The sequence below is a fragment of the Callionymus lyra genome, chromosome 15 (assembly GCF_982586985.1).
Source record: "Callionymus lyra chromosome 15, fCalLyr1.hap1.1, whole genome shotgun sequence".
Classification (NCBI taxonomy): Eukaryota; Metazoa; Chordata; class Actinopteri; order Syngnathiformes; family Callionymidae; genus Callionymus; species Callionymus lyra.
In genome coordinates, this window is record NC_141832.1 from 25,545,797 (window position 1) to 25,563,639 (window position 17,843).

At 39.6% G+C, this 17,843-nt stretch overlaps 2 protein-coding genes across 3 annotated transcripts; one reads left to right on the top strand and one right to left on the bottom strand.

Moving 5' to 3' along the window:
* Positions 1-57: 57 nt before the first annotated feature.
* LOC148065588 (GTPase IMAP family member 7-like) lies at positions 58-5,345 on the top strand. Its single transcript, XM_087809884.1, has 2 exons — positions 58-200; positions 4,115-5,345. The coding sequence occupies exons 1-2, from the start codon at positions 149-151 to the stop codon at positions 5,044-5,046; spliced, it is 984 nt and encodes a 327-aa protein (XP_087666010.1). The 5' UTR covers positions 58-148; the 3' UTR covers positions 5,047-5,345.
* Positions 5,346-7,888: 2,543 nt separating this feature from the next.
* On the bottom strand, positions 7,889-17,628 carry ccdc97 (coiled-coil domain containing 97). 2 transcript variants are annotated; one of them, XM_087809902.1, is made up of 7 exons: positions 17,203-17,628; positions 16,721-16,891; positions 16,051-16,210; positions 12,939-13,027; positions 12,666-12,870; positions 12,357-12,477; positions 7,889-8,154 (listed from the first exon to the last, which is right to left on the bottom strand). In XM_087809902.1, exons 1-7 carry the CDS (start codon positions 17,338-17,340, stop codon positions 8,034-8,036), a joined length of 1,005 nt encoding a protein of 334 aa, XP_087666028.1. In that variant the 5' UTR covers positions 17,341-17,628; the 3' UTR covers positions 7,889-8,033. The 2 variants fall into 2 exon arrangements, with proteins under 2 accessions (XP_087666028.1, XP_087666027.1); XM_087809901.1 differs by having other exon boundaries at positions 12,357-12,480.
* Positions 17,629-17,843: the final 215 nt, after the last annotated feature.

Below are 17,843 nucleotides of genomic sequence, written 5' to 3' on the forward strand. Positions count from 1 at the left end.
TCAGGTTCAAATATCTCCCTTTATCTTATCTAATCACAGTTTTAGTTTCACTTTTAAACGAAACAACGTTGCGGAAGTCTGGTCAGCAGACGAGTAGGAACTTAAAAAAGAGTACTTTTGTCGAGTCTATAAGTGGGTTCAGTCGACGATGCAACCTGAAAGCATTCTTTGTGCTGATGCGAAACTTGTGGTGGAGGAACGTGAGTTTAAATGGGCATTTTTTTTATCCCGGTTACTGAAAGTTTCAAATGAAACAAATGCACTTTGATTTTACTGTTAACTACCTCAGTAAGAACACGCTTAACGTTTAACCGTGTTACAACCAATATGTTGTTTTGTTTATGGCAAGAAAGTTGCATCGAGGTTTTCTTAATGCTATCGCTGTTTTGTCAAGTAACGTTTATTCTAAAAATAGTCTCTAAAAAGTGCGTCACGGGAGCAACTGAGCTACCGGAAATGGCGTCATCATAATGTTTTGAGAGAAATTAATTAACGCAATTCGACCCATTATAGTTACCCATTAATGTTCTCATTTTATATTTTGTTATGATAATAACTTTGTTTGCGCGTTAATCCAGCCAACGACAATAGGCACTGCTCAACATTGACCAATCAGAAGCAATATAAGGCGGGCCTTGGCGTCTAGTTCTCTTTTATGGTACAAAAGGGCTTTTCTAGTCATCAACCTAATATTTTTACGGAGCTGACATCCTACTGCGGTCAAGCAATCGATCGTTCGGTGTTCACCCGAACGGGCTTCATTTTTATTTTGGGTGTCGCTTTTACCTCGCTTAATATCATGGTAATTTCTCCGAAAGTAATTCAGAAGTAGCTAATAAACTTCTGGCTCATAAATTAATAGTGGCGCATCAGCGCTACACTCCGTCTGCTTACGGCTTACGCAGTACTGTTTAAAATGTACGCTTGTTATTAATTAAATATTTGTATTTATTATTTTATTTATCAATTGATAGAATATTTTGGCCCATTTTAATAGATTTCAGATCATTTAGTATGGCTACATGTGTTTAAGATGCGAAACATCTATACTTTCCATGGGTAAAGGCCCTGACTGAACTGATCTATATGATTACAATGCACACTACTGAATTATTGTTATAAGACATATTGTTATCTATAAATTTCAGATGTAATTATATTATGTTATTTCGTGATTTGTCGCTTATATAACCATAAACAGTGATTTGTACAGTGACGTGAGGTGATGTTCATGGTCTGTGAGGCACGTATATTAACCCAAAAGTGAAGCTTATTCAATTGGCTACTGGTTATTTCATATCTCAACGGCAACTTTCACACACAAGAAGTTTAAAAAATATATGATTTAATTAATAATATTCTCTACAAGTTTTTTATTGAATTGTGACCTGTTGTAAGATATTAAATATTATTATAAATATTGATTTATAGGTTCATAAACCTGTCATATTTGTCATTGACATAAGAGTCATAGCTGAAATAATATGTTTAATTATCAATTTATTTAAAGTTATGTATTCAAAAGCTTCACCTGCTATATTTAATGATCTGAGACCTTTCAATGGAAAATTCCTGAAAATCTAAATTATATTTAAACAATCAATGGATATAGAAAAATATGAATGATCTAATAAATAGTTTTAGGATTAGCAAACTTGGATTTAAACAGTATAGAGTATGACTGTGATTGTAATGTAAAGGATTACAAGGAAGACGCTACTGATTCAATGCTCTTAATTTGAAAGCCGGGCGTTTTTTTCATCCTATTAAATGGTGTTTGGGCAATTTGCCGTAAAGTTTAGCAAGAACTCTCCAGATTTAAATTTGGCTCAAGAGTGAAGAATCCCGATCTACGGTGTTGAGGTGGACAAGTGGTGCTGTAATAAGGTAATGACGATAGACCTGCCTTTTGTTGCTTCTGATTGGTTAATATTGCGTCAGGCCTTCTGTGATTGGCTAGATTTACACATATCGGAACAATGTTTATTATGGTGAAAAGATAAATATTGTGTATTAAATGGGTCAATATAAGCGTGAGAAAAACAAATAATATTTTATTCAAGGCCAAAATATAGTTTTAATATTCTATTGTGTTTTTCTTATCTATTTTTTCTATGATTGAAATTAAAACTGTTTCTGGTCTTTACTTTATCTGTAGATAAAGTCCATGCACCTTTCCTTCGCCACAAAAACCTCTGTTACTTTGGTGTAAAAGTCCAACTCATATCCTTTAGTTATAAAGAGTCTCTCCGCCTAAATAGAGATGTGACATAGTTTGTGGAGGCTCAGTGGTGCGTGCCTCAAACTTTGCCTTTTCACTGCAGTTGTATTTCCAATCAGCGAAAACTAAATAAGACCTCTACAAACATTAAACTTTAATGGTTAAAGACATCAGCCGGATTGTGATTAAATTAAATTGGCAACATTCAGAGATAAGTCAACCGACGTGCGTCAATTGCATGTATCAACGCAGTTCGTGATGGATTGCACATTTAGAGGTGAGGCTCTGCCACCTGCCTCCCCTGACCGCACGTCCCTGGATTTGTATCATGATCAGATAATACACAATTCATTACTTTAAATGAGCAGACACTAGAAATCCTTACAGCCACATATTATTGTTGTTGTGTTGTTTCGTGGTAAAATTAGTGTTTTCTTGAGACATTTACGCCTTCATCTGCACCATTTTATTGCTCATTGCACACTTCATTTTCGCACACTGCTAATTAGGACTCACGTGTGCATTCAAAATACTAAGTGTAAGTTCAGAAGTGCACGATTTGAGACATAGTCCTGGCCTCAGCACACCAATGGGTTTCTACGAACCTCACCAGGCCAATCAACCTGATGGGTTTCAGTCCATACATTGTTCCAAACCCTCCTTGATGCTCTCTGCTCCTCCCCCTAGCAGGATATATACTGCCTTCTAACCCCAGCTCATTTGGAAGAGAAGAAGTGGCTTGAATCAGCCGCGAAACGGCTTCCTAGAAACTCTACACAGTCCAGTTGACTGGCTTTTTATTGATAAGGTGTTGCAGGTGGAAGGCTACGTTTAGGACTGTGGACTATGAATAAGTGGAGGGGGAAGAGGACTGGGCAGAGTACGAGGAGAGGTTGGGACACCTTTCTCTAAAAATGGAATTACTGAGGAAGTGCTCGATCCGGCTAAGTGCGGGGCAAAGACTTATAAACTGATAAGGAACTTGGCCACACCACAGAAACCAGGGGGTATTTCCATTAATGAGCTAGTCCAGCACAACCAAAAGCAACCTGTTATCTTCCAAAGGTTCAAGTTCCACAAGCATTTCTGGAGACAAGGTCAGTTGGTGGCAAATCTTTAGCCGAGCTGAGGCAACTTTCCAAGTATTAAGCGTTTGGAGCAGTGCTGGATGATATGAGGACAGATTGGTTTACAGAATTAATAATGATGCGATCCAACGTCGACTGCTCGGCAAAGCCCCACCATTGACTTTTAGAAAGCGTTAGCAGACTTTTCCATGCCTTAAGAAGTTTCTAACGTAATGGAATATTGGATATAGTCTGTAGCAGTTTATCAAGTCAGGAAAGAGACCGGGAAGCATGTCAACAGAGTTCAGTGTTTCTGGTATGTTGGTGCACTGTAAATTTAAAGAGGCTTTTTGTCATGCATGTGAAAAAAAAATGTAATTTGGCCAAAAAGGGCAGAGGCTTCAAAGGTAAATAAAGACCACTTCAGGGCAATGCAGCCACACATCACCTGGAGGACAGCTGGACTGTTTGCTTTTGGATTATACTGTTTATTTTTACACTCTCTTCACACTTGTTTCCTACCTCTCTAATAAAACTGCATGTAATGTTGACCAACTATAAACTATACCTAGGTCAACACAGTTACATAACAGTGATTACATTTAAAATGATGGCAGCTTCTTTGATGAGACATGACACAAGTTGGCTGTAAAGCTGATGGAATTTTACACACATTTATTGAAGATGGAATTGGAAGAATGAAACACCATTACTAACAACTATCTTTGCAAGTCATGCTACCTGATGGCAGTTATCATAATGTTAAAAAAGTAACATTAATAATCAGTTTTTTTAAATTAATGTGTGTAATTTTTTCTTTTCTCAGGCGTTTTTCCTCTCAGGATCATGCTACTTGGCAAAAGTGGAGCAGGAAAGAGCTCGAGCGGAAACACCATTCTTGGTAAAAATGTGTTCAAATCTGACATGAAGTTGACAAGGGTCACTCGTCACTGTGAGAAGAGGATTGGAAAAATGAACGATGTGGAAGTTGCTGTCATCGACACTCCTGGACTATTTGAGACCGACCGCAAGAAAAGTGAGATCATGCGGGAGGTTTTGAAGTCTCAGAAGCTTTATGAGCCAGGGCCCCATGTGTTTGTGTTTGTGGTTCCACTGGGAAGGATGACCCAGGAGGACAAAGACACACACACTTTGATTGAGGAACAATTTGGCCCGAGAGTGTGGGACTTCACAATCGTCCTCTTCACTCACGGTGACCGCTTGGATGGAAAAACAATCAATGATGTCATCACAGAGAGTGATGAAAACCTGCGTGGCTTCATTCGTCGGTGTAGCGGCGGCTTCCATGTTTTTAACAATAAAGACCCAGAAGATCCAAAACAGGTTACAACGTTTCTGGAGAAGATCCAGACGCTGGTGGCTCTAAATGGTGGAGGCCATTATCACAATGGCCTGTACCCACCAGCAGAGGTGAAGATCCGGGAAAGACAGGAGTGCCTAATGGCAGAGAGGAATAACCAGATCGCTCTCAAAGAGAGAAGTCTTGTGGAAAAATTCCAGGGCCAGGAGCTGGATGAGATGAAACTGGCACTGTGGAGAAAGGAGGAGGAAAGGGCTCGATCAGAAGCAGAAAACCATTCCAAAGGTCCCATATATGTATCTGTAATCAGTCTGATCCCCATCATTTTAGGGGTGCTCCTGGCCCACTGGTTTGATTATCCTGTGATACCAGTGTGTGTGTGTGTGTGTGTGTTTCTTACAGTGAGCTACTTTGTTTTCAATCATCATCGCCGTTAGCAAGCAGATTGAGTCTGTCAGTGGAGGCATCGTTTTGACTACTATTCTATTTAGAATGAATGTCTAAAAATCTTTTAATAAGTTTGTTACTATGAGATATGAATCTTATAGCTTTCCCAGTGGCATACATGAAGCACATTACTGATTTAAAAATAAATAAAAATGCAAATAAAGTTGTCAATTACTGTTTAACAATGCAAAACCGCTCTCTTATGAAAATGATGATGTTAATCTCCTGTAAAGACTCACAACCGTCTTTGTCAAACAACAACAAGTTATTAAAAGACGATGGTATCTGCCTTTGACAGTCATCATTTACTTGTTCACCAGTCACTGGTCATAGTATAAATTTCACATGTTGTTGACAAAAGCCTATGACACATCAGGCCAGAGAAAAGTCTTTAACATTAGAACCTGAGGAGGGAAGCAAAGCAGGAAAGTCTGTGGAACCAATATCCTCTCTATGTCTGTAAATAAGCTGACAAGAGTTACTGCATCCTTAAAGTGATAATTCAGTGATTTCTTTTACCATCAACTCAATGTCATTATCACTGCCATGTCATTAGACAAAACTCCTGCCGCGCTTTTTACTTTCACAATTCCCATGTGTAGCCCATGTAGTACTTGCAGAATCCGGCCATCAACACACTGGGAATCACTGTGCACAGCCCCCTTGCCACACAGACATGGTTCCAGCAGGGGAGGTCATGTCCGAAGTCTGGTGTGGCTCTGGAGAACAAGTCAGCTACAACATTATCTCTTTCAGTGAACTGAGCAGTGAAGTTGCAATGGCTTGCAGACATTCAGACCAGTGGTAGAGTTGCAGCGCTTGTGTTCTGACCCTGTCGTGTTCGAAACTTACAGAGGCTAAACCTCGTAGGTCAGCTACATAATTTAGGTCACCTGGCTGCTGTCGGAAAAAAATATGCCAGATGACGCTCTGTGGAGCAGCAACAATTTAACATAGTCTGCAAATGTGTACGTGGGACCGCCGACCATTCAAGCCAATTTAAACGAATGCAGGCTCAGTTACTCATAAATAATGAATGTGATATCAAAAAGCTGTCAAACTTTAGTTCCCCACTTAAGCAAGACTGAAATAGTGGAAGATTTAAACTTTAACTTAATATTCATCCATGTTATTTAAGTTTTATAATTTACAGCCAATGACTTAATTTTTTATGTATTACCAGAACACATTTTGTCCATTTTATGAAGTGAAGTGAATTTTAGATTATAGATGTACTTTATTAAGCCCTCTTCAGATGGATGTGTCTTACTGTGGCTCATGTGGAAAATGTTTTATAAGGAATGTCATTATATTTTGTTCAAATTTATTTTCTCGTCCCCTTTCATGCAGCATGTTAAAGAGCTGAACCTTACATAATACTTTAACAGTTTGGGTTATATTTTTATTTTTACCACCATATGTATGGAGTATTGTCTTTTCTTTTGTTTTTGTCTGTTTGTATCAATGTATACTATTATGCATCATTGTTCCTTTTTGAGTTTATTTGTTTTATGTGTATGTATATATATACAAGAATGTTTTCACCATTGTTATATTTTATTCATCTGTCTTTGTCAGGCCCTGATTGTTGGGAGGTGGGTGGGGGTCTGGATTTCTGAGACCGCGGGGTGGTTTTCTACGGGGGTGGAGGGTGGGATCTTTCTTTGTTTTTGTGTTATACCTTTTATTTGACTTATTTTGTGTGTGTGTTTCAAAATGTATGTCTTAATATCTGAAAATCAATAAAAAGATGTATATATATATATATATATTTTCTCTCTTCTGTCATGTGACCGGAAGTTGTTCCCTGGAGTCTTGAGGGCAGCAGGAAAACGAGGGGTACACGAGCAATGCATGAGTGTGCATTTCTGCTACATAACTCGATTATTTGTGCGAGAGTGGGGGTTATAGTGAAGAGTCCAGCTCAAAACTGTGGTCTGGTTCAAGAGACGGAGATGCGTGGACCTATCAGATATTCACAATGGTCCAGTTCTGTCAGAAATGTTTTCGGCTTAGTCGCCTGATATCAATTCAGCCCAGATGCCAGAAGTAAGTAATTGGGCGGGGCTATACATCCCAGATTGCCCGTCAACCCCCGTGTTTTTTTAGGGATTCTGTGGACATGCATGGCAGAGCCTGTTCCAGCAGCAATTCAATTCAATTTTATTTTAAGTGTCATATCATAAAAAAGTTATCTCAAAACAGATTTTATTGTAGAAAAGAAAAACAGTTCCCAGCAACTCACCTCAGAGTGAATCACAGCGTGATAGCAGATGAGTGTTTTTATTTTACAGTACTTACTGGTGCGGAAGAAGACCAGAGGATTGAGGACAATATTAGACCTCAGCTACTTGAACAAGTTTATAGCTAGGAAGCATGGGAAGTATCTGGCATTCACCCTAAAGGAACCGGTGTTTCAATACCATTCATCCACCACCTTCCATTTGGCTACTCTCTGGCAGAGGCAGCACTGGAGCCAATGATTGCAGATGGAGTAAGGATCTTCACCTATGTTGATCCCAGCCAGGTCAGAAGCAGAGAGCGGCGTTCACACACAAAATGTGTTGAACCACATTGCCACTCAGTTGGCATGGTTCATCTTGGCGCTCCAACTCCGGCTCAGCAGTCAGCGTACCTTTCGTCAATTGAATACATTATTTTAGTGATTGGGATTTTTCTTATGTGAATTTGTGATTTGTTTTGCCACAACAAGTAGCCTATCTCAGTAGAAATCTCAACCTCTGCTCAAGCAAATAAGTGTTTCCAATTAGTCACATAATCACCTCTGATAATGATAATTGCAAGAATCAGAGTTAAGACGTTACACAAGAATATAATTTCAAATCTTTATTGTGATGCAAAACAGTCGGTAAGAATAAGGCTCTTTCTTGTCCCCCCAAAAAAAAAATCAAAAACAGAGAAGAATACAAAACGCTGACCTTTACAAAATATGTCTATCGTATGTTGACTACACCTGCTATATGGACATACTCTCCTCCTCTCTCTCCTCCACCACATCATCATCATCAAAGTACTTTTCCTCTTCATCCCTGTTGACGATGTCCAAGTTGTCGTAGTCTGGGTTGTCATCCACTTCACTAGGAAACATAATCATTACTTTACACCGCACACACAAGATGTAGTCACACTCTACTATAGCTCTATAGCTGTGAAAAGTGATGTTGAAATTATATTGACGACAAAATGCTAAGAATTACACAATTTAGAAAAAGATCAAATTAAAGAAAGCAATTTTGACACCTGGATACATTTTGGTCTTTGAGACCTTTGGAAAGCCTGTTGATCAATTACATTCGGCTGTATGAGAATATTATATTTTCATGCACACAAAAGATGTTATGTGTGTCAGCTGTTTTCATGTTTTACACCTTAGACATTAATGTTACTTACATTAAATAAACTTTATTGAACTAACAATGTTTTGTTGCCTCCCATTTCTCCTATCAAACAAATCAAGAGAGAGATTTCCGTGAGAGCAGCCTTCTATGTTTCACGGAGACCTGGCTGACGGAGAAGACCCCGGACTCTGTTGTTTCCCTGGAAGGGTTCAAGATGGTACGTGCAGACCGGGACATGGACGGAAAGAGCAGAGGAGGAGGAGTGGCGGTGTTTATTAATGAGAGATGGAGCGATCCCGCACATGTCTCCATTAAAGAAAAGTTGTGCACTAAGGACATAGAGTTTGTTGCGGTGGGCATCCGCCCGTATTACATCCCGAGGGAGTTCTCACATGCAATTGTGTTCACTGTTTACATTCCTCCCTCTGCGGACGCAGCCGCAGCGAGCGAGAGGCTGAGCGCCTCAGTGTCTGACCTGCAGCTCAAACACCCGAACTCTCTCCTGCTCATAAACGGGGATTTTAACCATGCCTCACTCTCCTTCATTTTTCCCACCTTCACACAATACGTGAAGTGCCACAGCCGGGAGGACAAGACTCTGGACCTTTTGTATGCAAATGTAAAAGGTGCCTACACCTCCACCCCCCTACCGGCCGCTCTGATCACAACCTGATACGTCTGCGACCTGAATACACTCCCATTGTGAGGAGGCAGCCTGCACAGAAAATAACTGTTAAGATGTGGAATGATGAAGCCAAGGAGAGGCTGAGAGACTGCTTTGAGTCTACAGACTGGAGCGTGTTCTCTCATGGTGATGACATCGACACCTTCAATGACCATTCCACGGATTACATCAAATTCTGTGAGGGCAACGTCGCGCCGACCCGCAAGGTGCGGTGCTTTGCCAACACCAAGCCATGGGTGACCCCTCAACTTCAAGTTCTGTTGAACAAGAAGAAGAGGGTGTTTGCTTCAGGGAGCAGAGAGGAGCTTAAAGAGGTCCAGCGAGAACTCAAGAAGGCGATCAGGCCTAGGCCAAGGAGGAGTACAAGAGGAAACTGGAGGAGCAACTGGCGCAGGGCAACACAAGGGATGTGTGGAAAGGCCTGAAGAACATCTCAGGTCATGGCCAGAGTGGAGCCAGAGCCACAGCAGGGGGAGACCAAAGATGGGCCACTGAACTTAACCAGTATTTCAACCGGTTTGATCAGGGCCCCCCTCCCCCCTCCACCTCTGCCCCCCACTCTTCACAAAGCTGCTTTTCCTCTGCTTCAGCCCCCTCACCAGCAGCACCGGGCATGGACTCATCTGGAAGCCGCCGGTAGCACTGTGAGAGTCATGTTTTTTGACTTCTCAAGTGCTTTCAACACCATCCAGCCGGCGCTGCTAAGGAAGAAGATGGAGGACGCAGGAGTTGGGACACAGCTGGCAGCATGGACGATGGACTACCTCACCAACAGGCCGCAGTATGTGAGGCTGCAGGACTGCAGGTCTGAGGTGACCATCTGCAGCACCGGGGTGCCTCAAGGGACAGTGCTGTCACCTTTCCTTTTTTCCCTCTACACGGCGGACTTTACCTATGACTCCAGCAGCTGTCACCTCCAGAAGTTTTCTGACGACTCGGCCATTGTGGGCTGTGTGTCTGGAGGGGCCGAGCTGGAGTACAGGTCAGTCATCAAGGACTTTGTTGACTGGTGTGAGAGCAACTACCTTTGCTTAAACACCGGTAAGACAAGGGAGATGGTGATTGACTTCAGGAAAAAGTCCCCACCACATCAACCGGTGAGCATCCAGGGCTCGGACATTGAGCTGGTGGACAGCTTCAAATACCTGGGTGTTCACCTCAACAATAAACTGAACTGGTCCACACATATCAACGCCGTGTATAAGAAGGGCCGAAGTCGCCTCCACCTCCTGGGGAGACTGAGGTCCTTCGGAGTGTGCAGACCACTATTAAGGACCTTCTACGACTCCGTGGTAGCCTCTGCTATCCACTACGCTGTGGTCTGCTGGGGAGCAGGCAGCACGGACCGGGACAGGAAGAGACTGAACAGGCTGGTCACGAGGGCCGGCTCTGTCCTGGGCCGCTCGCTGGACTCGGTGGAGGAGGTGGGAGAGAGGAGGACACTCTCCAGACTATCCTCCATCAGGGACAACGCTCTTCACCCACTGCACCTGACCGTGGAGGAGCTGGCCAGCTCCTTCAGTGGCAGGCTCAGGCACCCCCAGTGTAGGACGGAGCGTTATAGAAGGTCCTTCATCCCAACTGGTGTCAGGATATTTAACTCTCTACTTTAAATATCCTGATGCTAATCCGTAGTGTGTTTTTCTTCTCGTGTGTTTTATTTTATTTTTTGTTTTTATTTTATCTTATTTTATTTTTATTTTATTTTATTTTGTTAATAGTGTTAAATGTCCAATATTGTAAATAATTTGTATATCTTTAAGATCGTTTTATTATTTCTTTTTTCCTTGCACTTTATTTTTTTCAACTGTGCTGTTGTAAAAGTGTGTTTCCCCTCTGGGGATGAATAAACATTTTCTATTCTATTCTAACTACAAGCACATTTAATTTAAAAGTCTTATTAAAGACTTTCAGTGTGAAGAAATACACAAAAAGCATTAGTTATTGATTTTCTAAATTACAGTCAATTACAATTACAGACATTTTATTCCGTTACAGATTGAAAATTCATTTTTTTCTCAATCAATACCACATATTTTGTGTCAACAAAACTGGCAATACAAGTTTCAGATTATGATAATTATATAGTGAAAAATATTTTTCCTTTATATTTTCACAATCTCACAGATCTTTAAAGTTAGATGTGGAGTTATTGAGCAGAGATGCTCAACAGGGTTCAAGTCAGGACTTTGCCAAACTTGTCCTCGAGCCATTGCTATATTTTTACTGTGTTTGGGATATTTGTCTTGTTAAAGGGTCAGAGGTCCTGTGCACTCTGGAGCAGGTTTTCATCCAGTATTTTTCTTTACACTGCTCCATTCATCCTTCCCTCTATCCTGACAAGTCTTCCGGTTCATGCTGAAAAACTTTCCCACAGCATGATGCTGCCACCACCTTGCTTCACCTTACCCGGTTTCCATACGGAAGTGACACTTGGCATTTATGCTTCAAAGTTCAATTTCAGTTTCATCAGGCCAGAGAATCTTGTTCTTCATGCATTGAGAGTCTTTTAGGTGCCTTATGGCAAACTCCAAGCTTACATGTGCCTTTTACTGAGGAGAGGATTCTTTCTGGAAACTCTACTGCAAAGGCCTGATTTGTGGAGTGCCACAAGGATAGTCCTTCTGTATGGTTCTTCCTGTTCCTCACAGTGATGCTCGAGCTCTTTCAGAGTGCTCCTTGGGTTCTTGATAACCTCCCTGAGAAAGGCCCTTTTTACCTTATGGCTCAGTTTGGAGGGGCGGCCAGCTCTAGGGAGAGTCACAGTGGTTTTGAACTTCTTCCATTTCTCAATGACGAAAGCTACTGTGCTGTTTGGAAACTTCAATGAATCTGACATTTTTTTTTACCCTTTCCCAGCTCTGTGCCCCAACAAAAATCCTGTTTCGGAGCTGGCTTGGTTTTTGCTGTGGGGCCTTACATAGACAGGTGTTTGCTTCTCCCAATCATGTCCAAGATGTCCAAGCGGATACAGTTTTGAGGGCCATAGCAAAGAGTGTAGGAAAATATGTATATGTGAAATTTTAGTGTTAACCAACTAAATAAAAATAAAAATAACCTTTTCCACTTTATCACTATATTGTATTATGTGCAGATTGAGGAGAAAAAGAACAAACCAATGTAATTCCTTTTGAAAATAGTCTGTAAAACACCAAAATTTGGTTCAACCGAAGGGCTGTGAATACTTCCTGTATTGACTTCAGGTTGAAGGTAGATATTAAAAAACATTTTCTAAAATTCAAATATTGATCCTAACCTGTATATAAAATCTTTGTCTTTTCCATCCAGGAAGCGTTGATGCATTTGACTGATGAACTCCTCTCGCAGCAGAGACTTCTCCTCAGAGCTCGGTTTCAAAGTCTCGTTCTCCGTTTTGTCTTCTTGAGGCCATGAAGAAACAGACACTTATTATCAAATCAAAACAAAATATTTAAACATTTTCTTCTACAAAATGCAATGCGTATGCAACTATTTTTTATAGATTATAGATACAATCTATTTTACAATGTCAACAGAGTTACCTCAGCAAAGAGACCTGCTCCCTTAAGCATTCCTAAAACCCCACCTTTATCATTGCCATCATCATCCTCCTCATAGTCTTCTTCTTCCTCCTCCGCCTCCTCTTCTTTTTCTCGCTCCTGCTGCAGACGATCTTGAATGAGTCGCTCATCATAAGATTTAAGAAGCAGGGCGGCGAGCCCCCGCATGTGCCCTCCTGCTCCTTCGCACTGTCCATCGTCTTGCATGGCCTTTTGGGAGCACTCAAACACCTAGCAAGAAAAAAACACCGGAATGACTAATGAGTGAAAAACAAAAATAAATTCTCCCACAGTCTCACCTCCTCATCGGTCAGGTACTGACCAATATATTGTTCATACAACAGTGGCTCCCTTTTCCTCATCTGCTCATCACTGAAGTACTTACCATCTGCACAACAAAGTTGACAATCATAATTGCTTGTTAGTTAATACAGAATACTTCACTGTATCACTCATCAATACTGAACCATTCTATTAAAAGTGACTACTATAACTACATATTTAGCAAGCATTTACAATATTGATATTAAAAGACAATCTGAGAATCAGTGTGGAATAGTAGTAAATCTATGTGCACATAAAAATCTATGCTACTAAAAACCTGCTCCCGGTTCATGAACCATGCGGAAACTGGATTGACAATCAGTCTTAAAGTGAGAGCAGCTTGTGGTAATCAGTAATTAACATACATCCCAACTCTGAATTGGGAATGAATATGCAATGATCACAACTTGGGTGTGTACATGCATCCTGTCGGCTAGGACGTAGACAAACCAAAAGAGAGAAAAAAAAATACTTTTCTGAAGGAAAGATCGAAATATTTTGGGTATAAAATATATATTTTTTTCTGTAAGTAGTGGTGTTATGAGACCAACAGGCAAAAAGCGGGTCTGGAGGAGTGTGACAAATGCCATTCATCTTGCCGCTATAGAAAATAGAACCATATCCATGGCGCAACGTAAATCGTGTTAAATTAAATTGAAAGCAAAGAAAAACAAACAGAAGAAATCTCACAATCCAAAATTCACCTGCTGTTGAGCATTATTGGGTACACATACATATATTGTGATTTTAGTCCATTTTTAGTCTACATTTCTTTTCAATAATTTCTAAGTTATCATTCATCATCTAGAAAGAATGTGTCATCTATTTAGTTGATTTACACAGGTAATTCAGTGGGAAGCATGGTCGCCTCAACGTTGCAGGTTTTCTTCCACCTTAAGGCAACCTTGTGTGGGTTGACTCCGGGCACTCAGGTTTCTTCCCACAGTCCAAAACTATAGAGGTCAATTGAGAACTCTAAACTGTCCGTAGGTGAATATGTGTACAACCTTGCTAAAGGAATCAGTGCAAAAATATAAATAAATACATTAATTTGAAGTAAAAAAAATGGTGTTATTATGAACCTGATGGTTTTTAAACCAAATTTTGAAATCTTGTTTAGCTAAATGTGTCACATTTGTAATTGTTTGTCATGTTCATATCACGTGTTTTAAAGGCATCTGCATTATGTTTACATAAAAGAGCGCAATATGAATTAAAATGTACATTTCTAATAGTGACAAGCATTATACATTATACAGTACTATACCGTTAAAGATCTCTGCTATTAAAATATCTATAATACCAAAAAAATGTAACCATCCCACATACTTTACTCACTACTCCTTCTGCTTATTTTTCTGCTCTCATTATTGAACATGTACATTTTAATTCATATTACCCTCTGTTAAGTAAACAGTACAAAAATGTGTTTAAAAAACATGATATGAAGTTTAACAGATTTAGTTAAATCAGTTGGCAATTTGTAGGTTTTAAAATCGAGATTTTGTATATTATTGTGAATTAATAAATTCAAGCATTAGTTTTCTTTTGCTGATTCCCTTAACAGGTTTCATACACCGACAATTGTTTTATTTTTTTATTGTGAGAAGACACTGGAGTAAACCCATTAAAACACAGTTAGAACATACAAACTCCCCACAGACAAAACGCAGTTATCCTCAAGCTGAAAGGGAACCAACAACTGTCTTACTGTGAGCAGGTCATTCTAACTAGTGAATTATTAATCTGTAAATTGAATCAATAGATTATACATTCTTTCTGTATGTTGATAATGAATATAAAAATAGCAAGGTTAAAAGTTAAGTTTAAATGGAAAAACATGTAAATACAGTGGTCCCTTTTTTTATGGGGGTTACGTTGTCAAAACCCCACAATAAATAAAATCCCCTACATAGTGACCGTTACATTTTTCACTTTTGAAACACATGTTAAAGTCTCAAAATGATAAGGTTCTCAATAGGGTACAAACCCTATGAGAATGGGTAAAAAGGTAATAACGGTTTTGGAAGGATTTATAAAAAGCGCAAGGATGGATTACAGTAACAGGGAATTCTTAGTTACTTAACCCGTAAAATATTGAAACAGTTTGTAGTTATTTTTTGTGTTATTTCCAAGGTTTACATGGGTGAGTGTAGGTGTCATTAGACTGATTCTCATTGTCTGAGCTGAAGTAAATGTGTCTTGGTTTCCAGGTTAAAGTGGAGAGAGTAAGAGTTGTTTTGGTTGTTGAACAGCACTATACGGGAAAACAATGTCCATTTGTTGGCATTGGTTGTGGCCTACAGCAGCCAGAGAACCAGTTACTAAGTAAAGTTATAAAAACTACAGACTGTCTTGTAGCCTCAGTCTGGAACACTAATATATTACAGCTCCCCTGATCGCGCTGCGTCCCCACCCTCGTCTATAAGGTAAATCCCCAAGGAAAATTATTTTTCAATCTATTTTTATACTCCAGTCCATTGGACAATCAATACACAGAAGACGACACTTTGATGTTCACTAACCCAACCAGGATATAAAGTCAGTGATTCATACAGTAGGATTTAGATATACAATTATAGACTTAGAATTTGAATATATTTAAAATAAGCAGTAATGTATGCAAAAAATATGATATTTTCTATCGTGAGATTTCTCTCTATGACACCTCGCTCCAAACCTGCGCTTTGCCTTGTATCTTTCACAACATCACTACTAACAATTCTACTTCACCCAAATTGATTTAGATTTCTTATTTAGCAAAGTTATTCCTTCGCTCTATTCTAATAACTGATTAACAGGGTCACTCTCTTACTTTAAAATTGATTGGTATTCATGACATTCATCACATGTGTGTATGATTCATAATCACGTGTGCATGATACTATAAATACCAATCAATATGAGCTTCCCACAGCCTTCATGAAACCGGATTAGGTTTTTAGCGTGGATCTTAATGTGCAAATCTAGTAGATTTAGTAAAGTTACATTAATGAGACCAATGAGTTTATTCGGTTCAGTTCAGTTTATTTAAAAGGGCAATGTTACGTCGCACTTTGTCTTTAATGGTAATGAATAATCTCCTACCCTTCTGCAGAGCTTGAAGAGCAGCATAGCGGTGGTTTCTGACTCTGGTTTTCTCTGTGTTTCGAGCAGCTCGTTCCTGGATAACTTTGCTGTAGTGCTGTGATCGTGGGTCTGAGCACACGTGATCAAACGCTGTCAAGTGTTGGGGCTTCAAGTACGTCTGGTAAGGGGATCAGAAACAGAAAGTTAAAATAATACATATCAAATGCTGATAATTCTTTATGGCCATCAGACTGCTGAATGAAATAAGACTTCAAACAATGCATAACTTAAAACATTAATTATTTATTCTGTTTATATTATATTGCACTATTTTTTTTTACTTATTTATATTCATACTTTTTCTTTTATATACACTCACCCTATGCTGTGTTTTTGGTGTTTAACGGTTGCCAAGCAACAACATTTCATTGCCAGTTTCACTGCTGCGTTCGTCTGTGCAATGACAATAAAATTAATGTCTAGAGTCTATTAAACACATTTACCCATAATTCTATACATGGTATTTCAGAATCAGAACATGTTTATTGGCAGTTAAAAAATAACACTGGATTTGTTGTGGTGAAGGCAGTACAGAAAATAATAAAGTAAATATAAATAAATACAAACTATTAAATGAAATTAAATTAAACAAGGGACTCATGTATAAAAGTGATCAATGTCAACATACATGATATCTCTCCAGGAAAACCAGGGGCTTGCTCCTGAACTGTTGCAGCAGCTCTCTTCTTCGCTCCTGAGGGGTCAGTTCTGCCTCTCCGACCTGCTGGCTCTTCACTGACGTTCCACAAAGGACGACAGCCTCCAGCATGGCAGACACAATTGAACTAACATCCTCCTCCTGGGGACAACATTGCGTTTAAATATTGAAGTACCCTTCCATCCATCAATCAATCCATCCCTTTCTTCTGCTTTTCTGAGAAGGATCTCAGGGGGTAGCATCAATGTCACAGACACCATTGAAAATACCTAGGTTAAATGTCCAGCAAGAGATGTAATCCCAGTTACTCATCCTATAAGACTGAACGTTTAATAACATTGAGCTGCATGGCCTCTTAATTACTATATATATTTGTTGTTATTTTATATTTCAGAAACAACGTTGCACTTGATTTCATGTACACAACTTCGCTGACTCTAAGCTCAGTTTACCTGGAAGTGCGTCTGTTCTTGTTTGGCCACCGGGCTGCAGAGCACATAGCATTTCTTATGTTCTCTGTCGTTCTCTCTCTGCTCACCCTCACTTGGACTTAGATGCCCCTTAACAGGAGGATCGATTTCGCCCCACATGGTTCACCGCTTTAATATCTGACACTTACAATTAACTGTCACTATGCAACATTTTACTAGACTTAATTTGTAACGTTGTCGTGATAAAACAACTTCCGCTTTGCTTGTTCCAGTGTATATTGGTCCGTCGTTGTTATGGTTCCGGTTTTACGACCAAATCGGTTCCGCTAGGAAGCGTTTTGAAACTCTTTACCAATCAAAAGTAATCCAACAATGATTTAAAACATATGTACGTGCTGCAAGAAGTAAACACTCGATGAATATAACGTTTTTAACTTAATTTGTATTTTCAAGTACAATGTGTTGTTGGCTTTATGAGTATCCCGGCTGCGCATGTGCGGTGACGTCGAAAACTTGATGACGTCACGAATTAAATGCATATTATCCACTATTTCAAGTTCAGGTTCAAGTTCTTTTTATTGTCAAATATGCATGTATTAAGACATACAGCATAAATGAAATTGTGGTCTTCTCCGACCCACGATACAACACATGAAAAACAT